The 20,142-nt window shown below is 48.6% G+C and overlaps 1 protein-coding gene across 1 annotated transcript; it reads left to right on the top strand.

Annotated features, from left to right (window-relative positions):
* The first annotated feature begins 6,180 nt into the window (after positions 1–6,180).
* On the top strand, positions 6,181–16,391 carry LOC132380675 (trans-acting T-cell-specific transcription factor GATA-3-like). The gene is made up of 3 exons (XM_059949661.1): positions 6,181–6,424; positions 13,390–13,515; positions 15,213–16,391. Exons 1-3 carry the CDS (start codon positions 6,380–6,382, stop codon positions 15,486–15,488), a joined length of 447 nt encoding a protein of 148 aa, XP_059805644.1. The 5' UTR covers positions 6,181–6,379; the 3' UTR covers positions 15,489–16,391.
* The last annotated feature ends 3,751 nt before the right edge of the window (positions 16,392–20,142 follow it).

The following is a 20,142-nucleotide window of genomic DNA, read 5'->3' as shown; positions in this document are numbered from 1 at the left end:
AATGTAGAGACGGTGAGGGGTTATCGATGACTGTACAGACGGTGAGGGGTTGTCGATGACTGTAGGGACGGTGAGGGGTTCTCGATGATGTATAGACGGTGAGGGGTTCTCGATGATGTACAGACGGTGAGGCGTTGTTGATGATGTTCAGACGGTGAGGGGTTGTCGATGACTGTAGTGACAGTGAGGGGTTGTCGATGACTGTAGAGACGGTGAGGGGTTGTCGATGATGTACAGACGGTGAGGGGTTGTCGATGATGTACAGACGGTGAGGGGTGTTCGATGACTGTAGAGACGGTGAGGGGGTTGTCGATGTCTGCAGAGACGGTGAGGGGTTGTCGATAATGTCCAGATGGTGAGGGGGTTGTCGATGATGTACAGATGCTGAGGGGTTGTCGATGACTGTAGAGATGGTGAGGGGTTGTCGATAACTGTACAGACGGTGAGGGGGTTGTCGATGACTGTAGAGACGGTGAGGGGTTGTCGATAACTGTACAGACGGTGAGGGGTTGTCGATAACTGTAGAGATGGTGAGGGGTTGTCGATGATGTACAGACGGTGAGGGGTTGTCGATGACTGTAGAGACGGTGAGGGGTTGTCGATGATGTACAGACAGTGAGGGGTTGTCGATGACTGTAGAGATGGTGAGGGGGTTGTCGATGATGTAGAGATGGTGAGGGGTTGTTGATGATGTACAGACGGTGAGGGGTTATCGATGATGTACAGATGGTGAGGGGTTGTCGATGACTGTAGAGATGGTGAGGGGTTGTCGATGATGTACCGACGGTGAGGGGTTGTCGATGATGTACAGATTGTGAGGGGGTTGTCGATGATGTACAGACAGTGAAGGGTTGTCGATGACTGTAGAGATGGTGAGGGGTTGTCGATGATGTACAGACGGTGAGGGGGTTGTCAATGACTGTAGAGACGGTGAGGGGTTATCGATGACTGTAGAGATGGTGAGGGGTTGTCGATGATGTACAGACGGTGAGGGATTGTTGATGATGTTCAGACGGTGAGGGGTTGTCGATGACTGTAGAGACAGTGAGGGGTTGTCGATGGCTGTAGAGATGGTGAGGGGTTGTCGATGACTGTTGAGACGGTGAGGGGTTGTCGATAATGTACAGACGGTGAGGGGTTGTCGATGACTGTAGAGATGGTGAGGGGTTGTCGATGATGTACAGACGGTGAGGGGTTGTCGATGACTGTACTGATGGTGAGGGGTTGTCGATGACTGTAGAGACGGTGAGGGGTTGTCGATGATGTACAGACGGTGAGGGGTTGTCGATGATGTACAGACGGTGAGGGGTGTTCGATGACTGTAGAGACGGTGAGGGGGTTGTCGATGTCTGCAGAGACGGTGAGGGGTTGTCGATAATGTCCAGATGGTGAGGGGGTTGTCGATGATGTACAGATGCTGAGGGGTTGTCGATGACTGTAGAGATGGTGAGGGGTTGTCGATAACTGTACAGACGGTGAGGGGATTGTCGATGACTGTAGAGACGGTGAGGGGTTGTCGATAACTGTACAGACGGTGAGGGGTTGTCGATAACTGTAGAGATGGTGAGGGGTTGTCGATGATGTACAGACGGTGAGGGGTTGTCGATGACTGTAGAGACGGTGAGGGGTTGTCGATGATGTACAGACAGTGAGGGGTTGTCGATGACTGTAGAGATGGTGAGGGGGTTGTCGATGATGTAGAGATGGTGAGGGGTTGTTGATGATGTACAGACGGTGAGGGGTTATCGATGATGTACAGATGGTGAGGGGTTGTCGATGACTGTAGAGATGGTGAGGGGTTGTCGATGATGTACCGACGGTGAGGGGTTGTCGATGATGTACAGATTGTGAGGGGGTTGTCGATGATGTACAGACAGTGAAGGGTTGTCGATGACTGTAGAGATGGTGAGGGGTTGTCGATGATGTACAGACGGTGAGGGGGTTGTCAATGACTGTAGAGACGGTGAGGGGTTATCGATGACTGTAGAGATGGTGAGGGGTTGTCGATGATGTACAGATGGTGAGGGGTTGTCGATGACTTTAGAGATGGTGAGGGGTTGTCGATGATGTACAGACGGTGAGGGGTTGTCGATGACTGTAGAGATGGTGAGGGGTTGTTGATGATGTACAGACGGTGAGGGGTTGTCGATGACTGTAGAGATGGTGAGGGGTTGTCGATAATGTACAGACGGTGAGGGGTTGTCGATGAATGTAGAGATGGTGAGGGGGTTATCGATGATGTGCAGACGGTGAGTGGTTGTCGATGACTGTAGAGACGGTGAGGGGTTGTCGATGATGTACAGACGGTGAGGGGTGTTCGATGACTGTAGAGACGGTGAGGGGGTTGTCGATGACTGCAGAGACGGTGAGGGGTTGTCGATAATGTCCAGATGGTGAGGGGGTTGTCGATGATGTACAGATGCTGAGGGGTTGTCGATGACTGTAGAGATGGTGAGGAGTTGTCGATAACTGTATAGACGGTGAGGGGGTTGTCGATGACTGTAGAGACGGTGAGGGGTTGTCGATAACTGTACAGACGGTGAGGGGTTGTCGATAACTGTAGAGATGGTGAGGGATTGTCGATGATGTACAGACGGTGAGGGGTTGTCGATGACTGTTGAGACGGTGAGGGGTTGTCGATGATGTACAGACAGTGAGGGGTTGTCGATGACTGTAGAGATGGTGAGGGGGTTGTCGATGATGTAGAGATGGTGAGGGGTTGTCGATGATGTACAGACGGTGAGGGGTTATCGATGATGTACAGATGGTGAGGGGTTGTCGATGACTGTAGAGATGGTGAGGGGTTGTCGATGATGTACAGACGGTGAGGGGTTGTCGATGATGTACAGATGGTGAGGGGGTTGTCGATGATGTACAGACAGTGAAGGGTTGTCGATGACTGTAGAGATGGTGAGGGGTTGTCGATGATGTACAGACGGTGAGGGGGTTGTCGATGACTGTACAGACGGTGAGGGGTTATCGATGACTTTAGAGATGGTGAGGGGTTGTCGATGATGTACAGATGGTGAGGGGTTGTCGATGACTTTAGAGATGGTGAGGGGTTGTCAATGATGTACAGACGGTGAGGGGTTGTCGATGATGTACAGACGGTGAGGGGTTGTCGATGACTGTAGAGATGGTGAGGGGTTGTTGATGATGTACAGACGGTGAGGGGTTGTCGATGACTGTAGAGATGGTGAGGGGTTGTCGATAATGTACAGAGGGTGAGGGGTTGTTGATGAATGTAGAGATGGTGAGGGGGTTATTGATGATGTGCAGACGGTGAGGGGTTGTCGATGACTGTAGAGACGGTGAGGGGTTGTCGATGATGTACAGACGGTGAGGGGTTGTCGATGTCTGTGGAGATGGTGAGGGGGTTGTCGATGATGTACAGATGGTGAAGGGTTGTCGATGATGTACAGATGGTGAGGGGGTTGTCGATGATGTACAGATGGTGAGGGGTTGTCGATAATGTACAGATGGTGAGGGGATTGTCGATAATGTACAGACGGTGAGGGGTTGTCGATGATGTACAGACGGTGAGGGGTTATTGATAATGTACAGATGGTGAGGGGGTTGTCGATTATGTACAGATGGTGAGGGGTTGTCGATGACTGTAGAGATGGTGAGGGGTTGTCGATGATGTACAGACGGTGAGGGGTTGTCGATAACTGTAGAGATGGTGAGGGGTTGTCGATGATGTACAGATGGTGAGGGGTTGTCGATGTCTGTAGAGATGGTGAGGGGTTGTCGATAATGTACAGACGGTGAGGGGTTGTCGATGACTGTAGTGCTGTTGAGGGGGTTGTCGATGATGTGCAGACGGTGAGGGGTTGTCGATGACTGTAGAGATGGTGAGGGGTTGTCGATGATGTACAGACCGTGAGGGGTTGTCGATGACTGTACCGATGGTGAGGGGTTGTCGATGACTGTAGAGATGGTGAGGGGTTGTCAATGACTGTAGAGACGGTGAGGGGTTGTCGATGATGTACAGACGGTAAGGGGTTGTCGATGACTGTAGAGATGGTGAGGGGTTGTCGATGACTGTAGAGACGGTGAGGGGTTGTCGATGATGTACAGACGGTGAGGGGTTGTCGATGATGTACAGACAGTGAGGGGTTGTCGATGACTGTAGAGGTGGTGAGGGGGCTGTCGATGACTGTAGAGGTGGTGAGGGGGTTGTCGATGATGTCCAGACGGTGAGGGGTTGTCGATGACTGTAGAGATGGTGAGGGGTTGTCGATAACTGTACAGACGGTGAGGGGGTTGTCGATGACTGTAGAGACGGTGAGGGGTTGTCGATAAGTGTACAGACTGTGAGGGGTTGTCGATAACTGTAGAGATGGTGAGGGGTTGTCGATGATGTACAGACGGTGAGGGGTTGTCGATGACTGTTGAGACGGTGAGGGTTTGTCGATGATGTACAGACAGTGAGGGGTTGTCGATGACTGTAGAGATGGTGAGGGGGTTGTCGATGATGTAGAGATGGTGAGGGGTTGTCGATGATGTACAAACGGTGAGGGGTTATCGATGATGTACAGATGGTGAGGGGTTGTCGATGACTGTAGAGATGGTGAGGGGTTGTCGATGATGTACAGACGGTGAGGGGTTGTCGATGATGTACAGATGGTGAGGGGGTTGTCGATGATGTACAGACAGTGAAGGGTTGTCGATGACTGTAGAGATGGTGAGGGGTTGTCGATGATGTACAGACGGTGAGGGGGTTGTCGATGACTGTAGAGACGGTGAGGGGTTATCGATGACTGTAGAGATGGTGAGGGGTTGTCGATGATGTACAGATGGTGAGGGGTTGTCGATGAGTTTAGAGATGGTGAGGGGTTGTCGATGATGTACAGACGGTGAGGGGTTGTCGATGACTGTAGAGATGGTGAGGGGTTGTTGATGATGTACAGACGGTGAGGGGTTGTCGATGACTGTAGAGATGGTGAGGGGTTGTCGATAATGTACAGATGGTGAGGGGTTGTCGATGAATGTAGAGATGGTGAGGGGGTTATCGATGATGTGCAGACGGTGAGGGGTTGTCGATGACTGTAGAGACGGTGAGGGGTTGTCGATGATGTACAGACGGTGAGGGGTTGTCGATGACTGTATAGATGGTGAGGGGGTTGTCGATGATGTACAGATGGTGAAGGGTTGTCGATGATGTACAGATGGTGAGGGGGTTGTCGATGATGTACAGATGGTGAGGGGTTGTCGATGACTGTAGGGATGGTGAGGGGTTGTCGATAATGTACAGATGGTGAGGGGATTGTCGATAATGTACAGACGGTGAGGGGTTGTCGATGATGTACAGACGGTGAGGGGTTATCGATAATGTACAGATGGTGAGGGGTTGTCGATGACTGTAGAGATGGTGAGGGGTTGTCGATGATGTACAGACGGTGAGGGGTTGTCGATGACTGTAGAGATGGTGAGGGGTTGTCGATGATGTACAGATGGTGAGGGGTTGTCGATGACTGTAGAGATGGTGAGGGGTTGTCGATAATGTACAGACGGTGAGGGGTTGTCGATGACTGTAGAGCTGTTGAGGGGGTTGTCGATGATGTGCAGACGGTGAGGGGTTGTCGATGACTGTAGAGATGGTGAGGGGTTGTCGATGATGTACAGACCGTGAGGGGTTGTCGATGACTGTACCGATGGTGAGGGGTTGTCGATGACTGTAGAGATGGTGAGGGGTTGTCAATGACTGTAGAGACGGTGAGGGGTTGTCGATGATGTACAGACGGTGAGGGGTTGTCGATGACTGTAGAGATGGTGAGGGGTTGTCGATGACTGTAGAGACGGTGAGGGGTTGTCGATGATGTACAGACGGTGAGGGGTTGTCGATGATGTACAGACAGTGAGGGGTTGTCGATGACTGTAGAGGTGGTGAGGGGGTTGTTGATGATGTGCAGACGGTGAGGGGTTGTCGATGACTGTAGAGATGGTGAGGGGTTGTCGATGACTGTAGAGATGGTGAGGGGTTGTTGATGATGTACAGATTGTGAGGGGTTTTCGATGACTGTAGAGATGGTGAGGGGTTGTCGATGATGTACAGACAGTGAGGGGTTGTCAATGACTGTAGAGATGGTGAGGGGTTGTCGATGATGTACAGACGGTGAGGGGTTGTCAGTGACTGTAGAGATGGTGGGGGTTGTCGATAATGTACAGATGGTGAGGGGTTGTCGATGATGTACAGGTGGAGAAGGGTGTACGGTGTAAAGGGGACAAATCAGACTCCCCGCTCGGATGATGTAACCCTCTTTGCCCCATTGCAGAGGCGCGGGAATGCGTGAACTGCGGAGCGACTACCACACCGCTGTGGCGCCGGGACGGCACTGGACACTACCTGTGCAACGCCTGCGGGCTCTATCACAAGATGAACGGCCAGAACCGCCCCCTCATCCGGCCCAAGAAGCGAATGGTGAGCGTGCAAGCCCCTGCCCCCTCCGTGGTCATCGCCGCCCCTCCTCTGTGTTTTATTTGTCCTCTTCATTCAGCCCCGAGCTGAGGAGACCACTGAGGTATGAGAGCCTCTCTGATAAGGGTGGCAGTCTCCACAAGTCTGCTCTTCTGTGGTCACCATAACGCTGAACAGTACAGCTCAGGAACAGGCCCTTCGGCCCACTCAGTCTGTGCTGTTCCTGTCTGCCTGCACCTGATTCACATGTCCGTCTGAAAGCCTCCACCACCACCCCTAGCAGCATGTTCCAGGCACCCGCCACTCTCCGTGTAAAAGAGATTTCCCCACACATCTCCTTCAAACTCTCTCCTCAGTCTCCATCACTCCAGACAAAGCCCGGCAACATCTCATCTGCACCCTGTCCAAAGTCTCCAGACCACACACTTCCCATTAGAGAGCAAACAGAGCTGAGCACGATGCTCCAGGTGTGACGTGCATCGTGACTCCCCAACTTGAGAGCATAAGACACAGGAGCAGGCTTTGGTCCCACTGAGTCTGACCTGCCATTTGAACATGGGTGATTGATTTTCCCTCTCAACCCCATTCTCCTGCCTTCTCCTCATAACCTTTGTCGCCAGTACTAAACAAGAACCCGTCAACCACCACTTTAAATATACCCAATGACTTGGCTTCGACAGCTGTCTGTGGCACTGAATTCCACAGAGTCACCACCCTCTGGCTAAAGAAATTCCTCCTCATCTCTGTTCTAGAGAGAAGTCATTCTGTTCTGAGGCTGTGTCCTCTGGTTCAAGACTCCACTGCTTTGGGAACGTCTTTTCCACATCCCCTCTATCTAGGCCTGTCAATATTAGGCAGGCTTCAATGCCGTCCCCACACCATCCCCACCCCCATTCATCTAAATTTCAATGATTACAGGCCTAGAGCCACCAAATGTTCCTCGTATGTTAACCCTTTCGTTCCCGGGATCATTCCCACTTTCCTCCTCTGGACCCTCTCCAATGCCAGCGCATCCGGTCAGATTGGGCACTGCTTTGTGCGTGGCAGGGCCTAGACTGTCTCAATTAAAGGCCAGCATGCCATTTGCCTTCTTTACCACACCATCTTCTCTGGAACCACTTTCTGGGAGCTGTGGACGTCCCTCTTCAGGTTCCTGCCATTTCCTATCTGCTGACATTTGAGCTATTGAAGTTCATCATCTCACACCGAAAGACACAGAACACCAGTCTCTATGTAAAAAAAAAATCTACCTCTGACATTCCCCTGTACTTCCCTCCAATCACTTCCAATTATGCCCCCTCATACTAGCCATTTCCACCCTGACTGTCCATTCAATCTATGCCTCTTTTTTCTTTTCTTTTTTTTCCCAATCTTTTTTATTATTATTATTAATATCAACATAATAAGATTAATACATAGATAATGGGATTACAAACATACAAATTTAAACTGAACATGAAAGGATACGTAAGCAATAGTTACAATATAAATGAGTCTTCCCAAATCATGAACGATACAAGTAAAATATAAACAAAGCAAAGCTAGGTATATCATAATATATATAAAAAAAACAGAAAAGAGAAAAAGAAAAAAAAATTATGCTAGAAAAACTAATCTAACAACCTAATAACTAATAAAGAGAAAAAAAGAAAAAAGAAAAGGAAAAAAAATAATGATGAAAAAAAATGGGCTGTTTATAATATCTAACAAAAATACACAATTATCAGTGTCGTCAACTCCGATCCTCTCAACATATGTAAAATCAAAACTGGAAAAACAGATAGGCTTGGAACAGGGTCATATTACATCATATGAAAATATTGAATAAATGGTCTCCATATCTTTTCAAATTTAATAGAAGGGTCAAATACAACACTTCTAATTTTCTCTAAATTTAGACACAACATAGTTTGAGAAAACCAATGAAATACGGTAGGAGGATTAATTTCTTTCCAATTCAACAAAATAGATCTTCTAGCCATTAATGTAAGAAATGCAATCATTCGACAAGCAGAAGAAGATAAATGGACTGAGTCCATCATTGGTAAACCAAAAATTGCAGTAATAGGACGAGGTTGTAAATCAATGTTCAATACCGTGGAAATAATATCAAAAATGTCTTTCCAATATTTTTTCAAAAGCGGACACGACCGAAACATATGAGTTAAAGACGCTATCTCAGAATGATGTCTGTCACAAATAGGATTTATATAGGAATAAAAATGAGCCAATTTATCCTTGGACATATGAGCCCTAAGCACATCTTTAAACTGTATTAATGAATGTTTAGCACATATAGATGATAAATTGACTATTTTATCCCAATTCTCAATAGGGATAGTAAGGTTAAGTTCTCTTTCCCAATCATTTTTAATCTTATAGAAGGGCTCTGAACGCTTTCTGAGAAGGATTTAGTTCTAGCAAATTCTCCAAAATACCCAAAGACTCAAGATTTGGAAAGGTAGGAAGTACAGTATTTAAGAAATTCCTAATCTGTAAATATCTAAAAAAATGAAATCTAGGCAAATTATATTTATTAGATAATTGTTCAAAAGACATAAAACAATTATCCAAAAATAAATCAGAAAATCGTAATAATCCTTTAGTCTTCCAAGCTGAATAAGCTTGGTCTATAATAGAAGGATGAAAAAAGAAATTGGATACAATAGGAATATTTAAAACAAACTGATTCAGTCCAAAAAATTTCTGAAATTGAAACCATATACGTAAAGTATGTTTAACTATCGGATTGTCAATTCATTTCTGCAATTTAGAAAGAGCAAAAGGAAGAGAAGACCCTAAAATAGAACCCAATGAAAATCCTTGTACAGATTTAATTTCCAGGTTCACCCAATGAGGGCTAAAAGATAAATCCCAATCCTTTAACCAACATATCAAATATCGGAAATTAACTGCCCAATAATAAAATCTAAAATTAGGCAATGCCAATCCACCTTCCTTCCTTGCCTTCTGTAAATATTTTTTACCTAATCTAGGATTTTTATTCTGCCATATATATGAGGAAATTTTTGAATCGACCAATCTATGCCTCTGATCATCTTGTACACATCTTACCAAGTCACCTCTAATCCTCCTTCTCTCCAAAAAGAAAAGCCCTAGCTCCCTCAACTTATCCTCATAAGACATGCTCTCTAATCCAGGCAGCATCCTGGTGAATCTCCTCTGCACCCTCTCTAAAGCTCCCACATCCTTCCTATAATAATTAGACCAGAACTGAACACAACACTCCAAGTGTGGTTTTATACCAGGGTTTTATAGAGCTCTTGAACTCAATCCCCAACCAAGGCCAGCACACCATACACCTTCTCAACCATCCTATCAATGTCGTGGTTACTTGAAATGACCAGGAGACACAGACAATTCTTTGGGAAGTTTAAACCTTTATTTGCAAACAAAGGCTGAGGCAATCGATGAACTTGTCACTGAAAGCCCACCGAGCTCCGGTGTACAGCATTCTTTATAGTAATTTCTTATCTCAGTTACATTTCGGTTTTATCAGCATACCCAATCAATTTTTAGTTGCATATCATCTATACATTAATTAATCAATCGCTCTTGCCTAGCTCTCGGTGCGCCACCAGTATTTCTTTCCAGTTCACATCTTGGGCCTCATTCCTGGCCAAGGTTGTTTCTCAGTCAGCCTCCTTAACCTCCCTCACATTACATCTTCTGTTCATACCATCCTGTCCGCCACCGTTATCTCTTAATAAACAAAGGCTGAGTATAATATATGGAGTACATTTCAGCTAATTAGTGCTGCTAGCTAAACAGATGTTCTTTAACTGCCACAGTATGTAGCTAAGAGAATACAAGGTATCTAGTAAAACAATACATAGCAAAATGTGTCTAGTAAAATAATACATAGTAATATTCAGTACATAGGAGTGATTACATAGTGTAGTAAATAGCTAGTACATAGTAGTTATATTTCAGGTGTATATATAGTGATTATGTCAGGTGTATTTCTCAATATCAACTTGCACAGCAATTTTGAAGGATCTATGGCTTGGACCCCAGGATCCCTCTGTTCCTCCACACCGCCAAGAATCCTGCTGTTAACCCCGTATCTGCCTTCAAGCGCAACCTTCCAAAGTGAATCACTTCACACTTGAACGCCAGCTGCCACTTTTCATCCCAACTCTGCATCCTGCCAATGTTGACGAACTTCCACACTATCCAGAACTCCAGCAGCCTTCGTGTCATCTGCAGACTTACTAACTCTCCCTTCCACTTCCTCATCCAAGTCATTTACAGAAATCACAAAGACCCCTCCTATTCACATACGAGTACAACACTTTAATCTGACTCACTAAGGCCTTCTTGTGTCCCCTTTTAACTTCAACTTTATCGTCATCTGACTGTACAACCAAACGAAACAATGTTCCTCTAGACCATGGTGCGCCCACTAAAATATCTATCACACAGAGCGCATAAACCAAAATATTACCATAAATAAGTCAATAAAATATCATTCAAGATGCATATCGTATAGCACAGCACAGGTAAACAGTAAACAACTCGCTGTCCTGGTGACGAGACCTCGGTGGTGGCAAGGTATTCATTAGTCTCACAGCTTGAGGGAAGAAGCTGTAACCCAGTCTGGCAGTGCTAGTCCTGATGCCCCTGTATCTCCTCCCTGATGGCAGAGGGTTAAAGAGATTGTGGGGTGGGTGGTCGGGATCTCCAACAGTGTTTTGGGTCCTTCGTCTGTGACGCTCCCGGTAAATGTCACAGATGGGGGGGTGGTGGGGGGGGAGGGAGACCCTGGTGATCATCTTAGCTGGCCTAATTGTCCAAATCGAACTCCATTTTGCCACTTCTCTGCCCAATGTTCTGGACTGATCTACATCCTCACCGTCCTCGACTCAGCCGATGTTTTGTGTCCCAGTTTTCCCCCACATTGCCACATTGTCATCCATTTATATCTACTGTAAATAAAACCTGGTTAGAGCCAACATGGAGGAGTTTCAGACCAGAGGATACAGCCTGAAAATAGAAGAATGTCCCTTTCAGAGATGAGCAGGAATTTATTTAACCAGAGGGTGATAAATCTGTGGAATTTATTGCCACAGACAAGTATGGAGGCCAAGGCAGTGGGTATATTTAAAGCAGAGTTTGTCGGGTTCTACATTAATAAAGGCATTAAAGTTTACAGGGAGAAGGCAGGAGAGTGGAGTGGAGAGGGATAATAAATCAGCCATGATAGAATGGCAGAGCAGACTCGATGGGCTGAATGGCCTAATCCTGCTCATTATGCTGTATGGCCTGTGGTCTTAGTGCAGATCCCTATGGCAGACCACTAGTCATGAACCTCCAGTCAGAGTAACCATGGTCCTCTTCTATAGCCAGGCCAGGTGCCTTAATTCCAGACTAATTCTGAACTTGCGTCTCTCGCCGACATTTCGAGGGACTAAACCACTCTATGACATCATGACACCAGTGCTGCCTGGATTAGAGAGTGTGTTTTCTGAGGAAAGGGCTGGCTGGTGGCGTAGTGGCATCAGCACTGGACTCCGGAGCCAAGGTTGCAGGGTTTGAATCCGGCCGGCTCCCTAGCGCTCCACTCAGAGTTAAGGGCTTCTTCTTCTTCTTCTTATGAGGAAAAGTTGAGTGATCCTGAGGGTTAATGGTGGGATTCTTAGCAGAGGAACAGAGGGATTTTGGGGTGCATGTGCAAGTTGGTAGTTGGTTAATCCAGTGCTCTGCCCTCTCCCTACAGTCCCCAGCATCAGAGTCTTCATTGGTCAGGGGATGAGTTTAAGAGCCAGGAGGTAATGTTGCAGCTCTATAAATCCCTGGTTAGACCACACTTGGAATATTGTGTTCAGTTCCGGTTGCCTCGTTATAGGAAGGATGTGGGAGCTTTAGAGAGGGTGGTAAGGGCTAATACGAGGGGACATAATTTTAAGGTGATTGGGGGAAAGTGTAGGGGGATGTCAGAGTGGTCGGTGCGTGGTATTTGCTGCCTGGAGTGGTGGTAGAGGGAGATTTAAGAACCTCTTAGATAGGTACATGGATGATAGGAAAATGGAGGGCTGTGCAGGAGGGAAGGGTTAGACTAATCTTAGAGTAGGTTGGCACAACGTCCTGGGCCAAAGGGGCTGAACTGTCTTCTAATGTTCCATGTTCAAGAGAACTTCCTCCAGCAGTTTGTGTGCGAGGCTCAAGATTTCCAGCGCCTGCAGGATCTCTTGAGTTTCGGATCCATTTGAGTCATCAGCCTTCCTCACCCTGGGGTTCGCGTGATCATCCAAACATTTCTTCAGTGCCGGGAAAGTCTTGGCAGGTTGTTCCAGGTTTCAGTGCCCCCTCAACCCTCCGCCTCAGCTCTCCGGGCGTTGAAACCTCCCCATCTGTGTGCCTGTCCGTCAGGAAGAAGACGTCTCAGGGTGGGCATAGAGACAACAGTGGCACGGAATGCTCAGGGAGTGTAAGACTTGGGTAAAGATCAGCTTTGTCTGTCACAAGTACAGTGAACTGCATCATTCGTGTCAGTGGCCAGCACGGTCCGAAGGTTGTGCTGGGGGCAGCCCGCAAGTTTGGCTGCACTTCCAGCACCGACCGCAGTTTACTAAGCCAAACCCGTGCGTCTTTGGGACCTGGGAGGAAGTCAGAGCCTCCCCCACAAACTCCTGACAGACAGCAGCGTACAGGAATCAAATTCCGATTAAGCCAAACGCTGTGCTGCCGTGCATTAGATCGTGGGCAGGCAGGCAGGTTTAATTCAGCGCAGACATCATGTGTCGAAGGGCTGTGCTGCTGCACTTCCTCAGGACTTCTAACCGTACCCCCCTCCCACCCTGAACGGCCACAGCGTTGGGAGCTCGAGGACCGGGCAGGCTGTTGGTGGTGGGGGGTGGGAGAGGCCAGAAAGCCTCCAGCTCTCCCCTCTGGTGTGAGGAAGAGACACGTCTGGCCAAGCTAACTTGGGTCACCTTCGCCCCCAGATCGTGAGCAAGCGGGCAGGGACGCAGTGCGCCAACTGTCACACCAGCACCACCACCCTGTGGAGACGCAACATCAGTGGAGAACCGGTCTGCAACGCCTGCGGGCTGTACTACAAGCTGCACAACGTGAGTACCGGATCCTCCCTCTCGCTTCTGCGACTGAGACCCGGGCTCGATCCTGACCCCCGACCCGGGCTCGATCCTGACCCCCGACCCGGGCTCGATCCTGACCCCCGACCCGGGCTCGATCCTGACCCCCGACCCGGGCTCGATCCTGACCCCCGACCTGGGCTCGATCCTGACCCCCGACCCGGGCTCGATCCTGACCCCCGACCCAGGCTTGATCCTGACCCCCGACCTCCGCTGCTGTGTGTGTGTGTTCAAACACAAGTGTATCTATTTGAGTCTGTTCCAGTGTGTGCACGTGTACACACATGCTCGTGTTTGTCTGTCTCAGTGTGTCTGTGTGCTTGTCTTTTTCTGCGTCTGTGTATGCGCACAACTGAGTTCACACCCTCTCTCCGTGACTCCTCCAGCCCCTACATCTCACCAACGTATGAGTGGCTTTACCATGGCCAGTTAACCTCCAGACCTTCTGGGCTGTGGGATAAACAGGGGAACTCAGGGAGACATCAAAACTGGGGTCAGACAGTGAGTGAAGCTCCTTCCTCACCATCCCATTACACTCCCAGGGTCAGACACAGAGTGAAATTCCCTCCACACTGTCCCATCACACACTCCCGGGGTCAGACACAGAGTGAAACTCCCTCCACAACGTCCCATCACACACTCCCAGGGTCAGAAATAGAGTGAAACTCCCTCCACACCGTCCCATCACACACTCCCGGGGTCAGACACAGAGTGAAACTCCCTCCACACCGTCCCATCACACACTCCCTGGGTCAGACACAGAGTGAAGCTCCCTCCACACCGTCCCATCACACACTCCCGGGGTCAGACACAGAGTGAAGCTCCCTCCACACTGTCCCATCACACACCCCCGGGGTCAGACACAGAGTGAAGCCCCTCCACACCGTCCCCTCAAACACTCCAGACAGTGAGTGAAGCTCCCTCCACACCGTCCCATCACACACTTCCGGGGTCAGACACAGAGTGAAGCTCCCTCCACACCGTCCCATCACACACTCCTGGGGTCAGACTCAGTGAAGCTCCCTCCACACCGTCCCATCACACACTCCCGGGGTCAGACACAGAGTGAAGCTCCCTCCACACTGTCCCATCACACACCCCCGGGGTCAGACACAGAGTGAAGCCCCTCCACACCGTCCCCTCAAACACTCCAGACAGTGAGTGAAGCTCCCTCCACACCGTCCCATCACACACTTCCGGGGTCAGACACAGAGTGAAGCTCCCTCCACACCGTCCCATCACACACTCCTGGGGTCAGACTCAGTGAAGCTCCCTCCACGCTGTCCCATCACACACTCCCGGGGTCAGACACAGAGTGAAGCTCCCTCCACACCGTCCCATCACACACTCCCGGGGTCAGACACAGAGTGAAGCTCCCTCCTCACCGTCCCATCACACACTCCCAGGGTCAGGCACAGAGTGAATCTCCCCCCCACACCATCCCATCACACACTCCCGGGGTCAGACACAGAGTGAATCTCCCTCCACACTGTCCCATCACACACTCCCGGGGTCAGACACAGAGTGAAACTACCTCCACACCGTCCCATCACACACTCCCGGGGTCAGACACACAGTGAAACTCCCCCCCACACCCTCCTGGGGTCAGACAGTAACTGAAGCTCACCCTGCTCCCTCCCAATGGTCCCACCCAACTCGTTTTCCCATTCCAGGTGAACCGCCCTTTGGCCATGAAGAAGGATGGGATTCAGACCCGGAACAGGAAGGTCTCCAACAAGTCAAAGAAGGGCCGGAAGGTGCCCGAGGCATTCGGCGAACTGCCCAAGGACTTCAGCGAGGAGCCACGCACCCTGGCCCTGGGCTCCCCAGCCTTCTCCATGCCCTACAGCCACTCCCCCCACTTTGTTTCCCCCTCTGCCCTACACCCTCAGTCCAGCCTCACCTACACCACCAGCATTTCCACCAGCATGGTGTCTGCCCTCAGTTAAGGGCCCCCTCCACTTCCCTGTTGTCAACCCTGCCTCCCCCCAGCCTCATCCATTGGGATCCAACCAGCTCGCCCCACTTCCCAGATCCCTGTACATACATCCCTACCTTCTCCCTCCTCCAGCTCTCAACATCATCCATAAGACAGGAGCAGAATTAGGCCATTTGGCCCATCGAGTCTGCTCTGCCATTTCATCATGGCTGATTTATTATCCCTCTCAGCCCCATTCTCCTGCCTTCTCCCCGTAACATTCGATCCCCTATCTAATCAACAACCCCTCAACCTCCGCTTTGAATATACCCGAGGACTTGGTCTCCACGGTCGTCTGTGTCAACAAATTCCACAGATTCACCTCCCTCTGGCTGAAGGAATTCCTCCTCATCTCTGTTGTGAATGGACGTCCCTCTATTCCAAGCCTGCGCCCTCTGATCCTAGACTCCCCCACTACAGGACACATTTCCACATCCACTCTGTCTAGGCCTTTCAATATTTGACAGGTTTCAATGAGATCACCCCTCATTTTTCTAAACTCTATTGAGTACCTGGAGCTATCAAGCAATCTTCATACATTCACCCTTTGGTCATCGCTCCTGCAGAGGGAGGCTCCCCCGGATGAGATGGCAGTTCTAAACCTTCTCCCGCCCACCCCACGAGGGTGTCCCTGGTTTCTCCACTGCCCTCCCCCACCTCAGGGTACCTGGCTTCGAAGTTCCCTCAGGGTCCAGAGCCCCCACCTGCCTTGGGATGTGGAGGCGGTTGTAGTTGGCTCCTCCCTGTCCTGAATTCTGGAGCGACCACCGCTGAGCCTCCTGTCTATCTGCTTCTCCTTCCTTCCACACTTGCTTCCTCCTTTACCACAGCCATCAGTCCGTTTGCACCGTCGGTCCAATCCGCCCGCCCTCCCTCCCGTCGGACACTGCTCCCCCCCACCCAGCTACTCATTCCAACAGACATCTCCTCCCTACTTCCCCCTTCGGAATCTCCTGTCCACCCCTCTCGATCCTTGTCGATCCCTCCGGCCACCAACTCCTACTCCCTCCCAGTCTTCAGTAATTAAGATCCCCCCCCCTCTTCCTGAGAACCCTCGCCCTCTCCCCTCCCCACCCTCGGTAAACCTCTCCTGCACCCGTCTCCGAAAACCTTCCATCTCACCAAGGGTCCAGCATCTGGAACTGGACCCACCAGCGTCTTACAAACATTCCCTGTGCCTGCCAGCCCCGAGGGGTCTCTGGCCCACCTCGTCCGCCCTACCCCTCCCCGTCCTCAGTTGAGCTGTGCATTGCATCTTCCTGAGCATTTGGGATTATTCTGAGTTAACATTGCGGCAGCCTGTCTGAAGCTCGATATGTCTCCACATACAACCCTGAGAGTCATCTCCCTGCGGGTAGGCTCAGCAAATCTATAGAATAGTAACTGTAACAGGATCAGTGAAAGATCAGCCAGAAGACAACAAACTGTGCAAATGCAAATATAAATAAATAGCGATAAATAATGAGAACATGAGATAATGACATAAAGAGTCCTTAAAGTGAAAACACGAGGAAATTCAAGCAACACACACAAAATGCTGGTGGAACACAGCAGGCCAGGCAGCATCTATAGGAGAAGTATAGTCGAAGTTTCGGGCCGAGACCCTTCGTCAGGACTAACTGAAAGGAAAGGTAGTAAGAGATTTGAAAATAGGAGGGGGAGGGGGAAATGCGAAATGATAGGAGAAGACCGGAGGGGGTGGGGTGAAGCCAAGAGCTGGAAAGGTGATTGGCTTAAGTGATACAGAGCTGGAGAAGGGAAAGGATCATGGGACGGGAGGCCTCGGGAGAAAGAAAGGAGGAGGGGGGAAGCACCAGAGGGAGATGGAGAACAGGCAAACAACTAAATATGTCAGGGATGGGGTAAGAAGGGGAGGAGGGGCATTAACAGAAGTTAGAGAAGCAAATGTCCTTAAAGTGAGGTCATTGGTCGTGGGAACATCTCAGTGGATGGGCAAGTGAGTGTAGTTGTCCCTTTTTGGTCAAGAGTCTGATGATAGAGGGGATGGTAACTGTTCTTAAACCTGGTGGTGTGAGTCCTGAGGCTCCTGTACCTTCTTCCTGATAGCAGCAGCGAGACAAGAACACGTCCTGGGTGGTGGGGGTCCCTGATGATGGATGCTGCTTTTCTACAGCAGCGTTTCATGTTCGGAGGGCTTTCTCCTTGATATACTGGACCGAATCCGATGCTTTTTATAGGATTTCCCACTCAAAGGCACGGTTGCTTCCGTACCAGGCTGAGATGCACCACACATCTATAGAAATTTGTCTACGTTTTTGATGTTGTGCTGAATCTCCACAGACTCCTGAGGAAGTAGAGCTGCTATCATGTTTTTTTCCAATTGTATTTATATGATGGGTCCAGGACGGGCTCGCTGAAATCGTAACACCCAGGAATTTGAAGTTGCTAACCCTCTCTGCCTCTGATCCTCCGATAAGCACTGGCTTTGGTTTCCCTGCCCTGCAGTCTACTCTCAGTTCCTTGGTCTTACTGACATTGAGTGAGAGGTTGTTACTTCACCACCCAGCCAAGTTTCATCTCCTTCCTGTATGCTGAGTCATCACCACCCTTGGTAGGCCCACAACGGTGTCTTCAGCAAACTTGAATACGGTATTAGCCACAGGGTGTAAAGAGAGTAGGGCAGGGGGCCAAGCACACAGCTCTGTGGTGCCCTTGTGCTGAGGGAGATTGTGCAGGAGATATTTGACCAATACAACCTGACTGGGGTCTGTGAGTGATGAATTGGAGGATCCAATTGCACAGGGAGGTATTGAGGGCAAGGTTGTAGTGCTTGTTGATTAGGTTTGAGGGGATGATGATACAGAATGCTGAGCTGTATTCGATAAAGAGCATCCCGATGTATGCATCTTTGTATATAGAACATAGAAAAGTACAGGCCCTTCGGTCCACAATGTTGTGCTGGCCCTTTAACCTAATCTAAGATCAGCCTAGCCCTTCCCTCTCACATCATCACCATCATCAGGTGCCCTGCCCAGTTTGAGCTTTGACTGCCATGGTCCACACACTCCTGTTTCGGGTCAAGTGGATTGATTCATCAGTATTCATTTCCAGTTCTCTGGCTGCTGTCTCCATCATCGTTTGTCTTTGCTTTCCTCTCGCTTTCTTCCCTTCAATCTTTCCCATGATTACCGTGCATTCTAACTCCTCTTTCCTAATCATACCTCCAATGAAGTTACGTTGCCTTTTCATGATCTCATACATTATTTCTCTTTTTGTGCTTGCTCTGTTCTTGACGTCCTTGTTAGATACTCATTTCGTCCATGATATTCTTTGCATCCTCTTCAAAAACCACATCTCTGCTGCTTCAGTTTATTTCCTCAATGTTACTAGATATTGTCCAACATTCTGAGCCATATAACATAACTGGATAAACGTAACATTTCAGTCCTCTGAGGCGGGTTGTCATGCCTAGTTTAATGTTGATCAGTATACTCTTCATTCTCGTAAAGGTGTCTTTTGCCATCCCTATTCTTCTTTTGATGTCCATGTCACACCTGGTTCTATGCTTGTTTTATGTCCTCCCCATTTATTCTCAGCATGTAGATAGGATTCTCCTTTTTAGATATCACCATACATTCTGTCTTTTTGCAATTGATAGATAGACCCATTTTTGCACTTTCTTCAACAACTATATCAATTAAGTTTTGCAGTTCTTCCTCCGTACTTTCAATTAACACAGTGTCATCCGCAGATCTGAAATTATTGTTGTATTCACCGCCAACTTTGATTCCCAAGATGTCTCTTATTTTTTGTAATATTGTTTCAATGTACACATTAAACAAATAAGGGGGAAAAACACACCCTTGTCTAATGCCTCTCTTGATTCTCGTAAACTGACTCGCTTCCTCATCTATTCTTATAGCAGCAGTTTGTTCCCAGTACAGATTTCTGATTAGGCAGAGGTCTTTCAAATCTAGATCAAGAGTTTCCTGTAATATTCCAAATAACTTATTGTGCTTCATTTTATCAAATGCTTTTGTGTAGTCGATAAACAAATCTTTTTGCACTTGAGTAGCTCATTCTGATAGTATCTTTAACAACAATATCGTGTTTCCTGTACCTTTGTCTTTCACAAGACCACATTGTTCTTTACCTATTTGAGCTTGTATCTTACTTTTAGCTCTTGTCATCAAAATTCTTTGAAGTATCTTGGTGATATGACTCTTTAAACTTATGGTCCTATGTAATTCACATTCTATTGCTCCAGGTTTCTTAGGAAGAGTGATAAATACTCATTTTTTCATCTCTTCTGGTATTATTCCAGTCTCATAAGTGTCATTGATTTAAATCAGTAAGGTTTTCAATTCAAGGGTGATAATTTGTTCTATTACTAATTCATCAGGACCTGCCGCCTTTCCTTCCTTCATCTTATTTACTGCAATACAAACTTCAGATTTTGAAATACTTGGACCTTCAATGTTCTTCTTAATGTCTGGTTTTTTGCCTCGATCATCTTTAAACAGTTCCTGAATATACTCAGTCCATCTGTTCATAATCTCATCTTTTTCCATGATAATGGTACCGTCCTTTGCTTTCAAACATCCACCTGAAGAACGGAGGGGCATTTTACCAGTGACATTCCTGATTTGTTGACATAATCTTTT

Source organism: Hypanus sabinus, chromosome 24, assembly GCF_030144855.1.
Source record: "Hypanus sabinus isolate sHypSab1 chromosome 24, sHypSab1.hap1, whole genome shotgun sequence".
In the NCBI taxonomy this organism is placed as follows: domain Eukaryota; kingdom Metazoa; phylum Chordata; class Chondrichthyes; order Myliobatiformes; family Dasyatidae; genus Hypanus; species Hypanus sabinus.
The sequence above is the reverse complement of the archived record's forward strand: the minus strand, read 5'-3'. Positions and strand labels throughout refer to the sequence as shown.

Bases quoted from the DNA above. Each gene is read 5' to 3' on its own strand.
- LOC132380675 (XM_059949661.1), top strand. From the start codon at position 6,380: ATGAACGGCCAGAACCGCCCCCTCATCCGGCCCAAGAAGCGAATG. The intron at 6,425-13,389 runs GTGAGCGTGCAA...CTTCGCCCCCAG, and splicing joins TCCGGCCCAAGAAGCGAATG to ATCGTGAGCAAGCGGGCAGG. The intron at 13,516-15,212 runs GTGAGTACCGGA...TTCCCATTCCAG, and splicing joins TGTACTACAAGCTGCACAAC to GTGAACCGCCCTTTGGCCAT.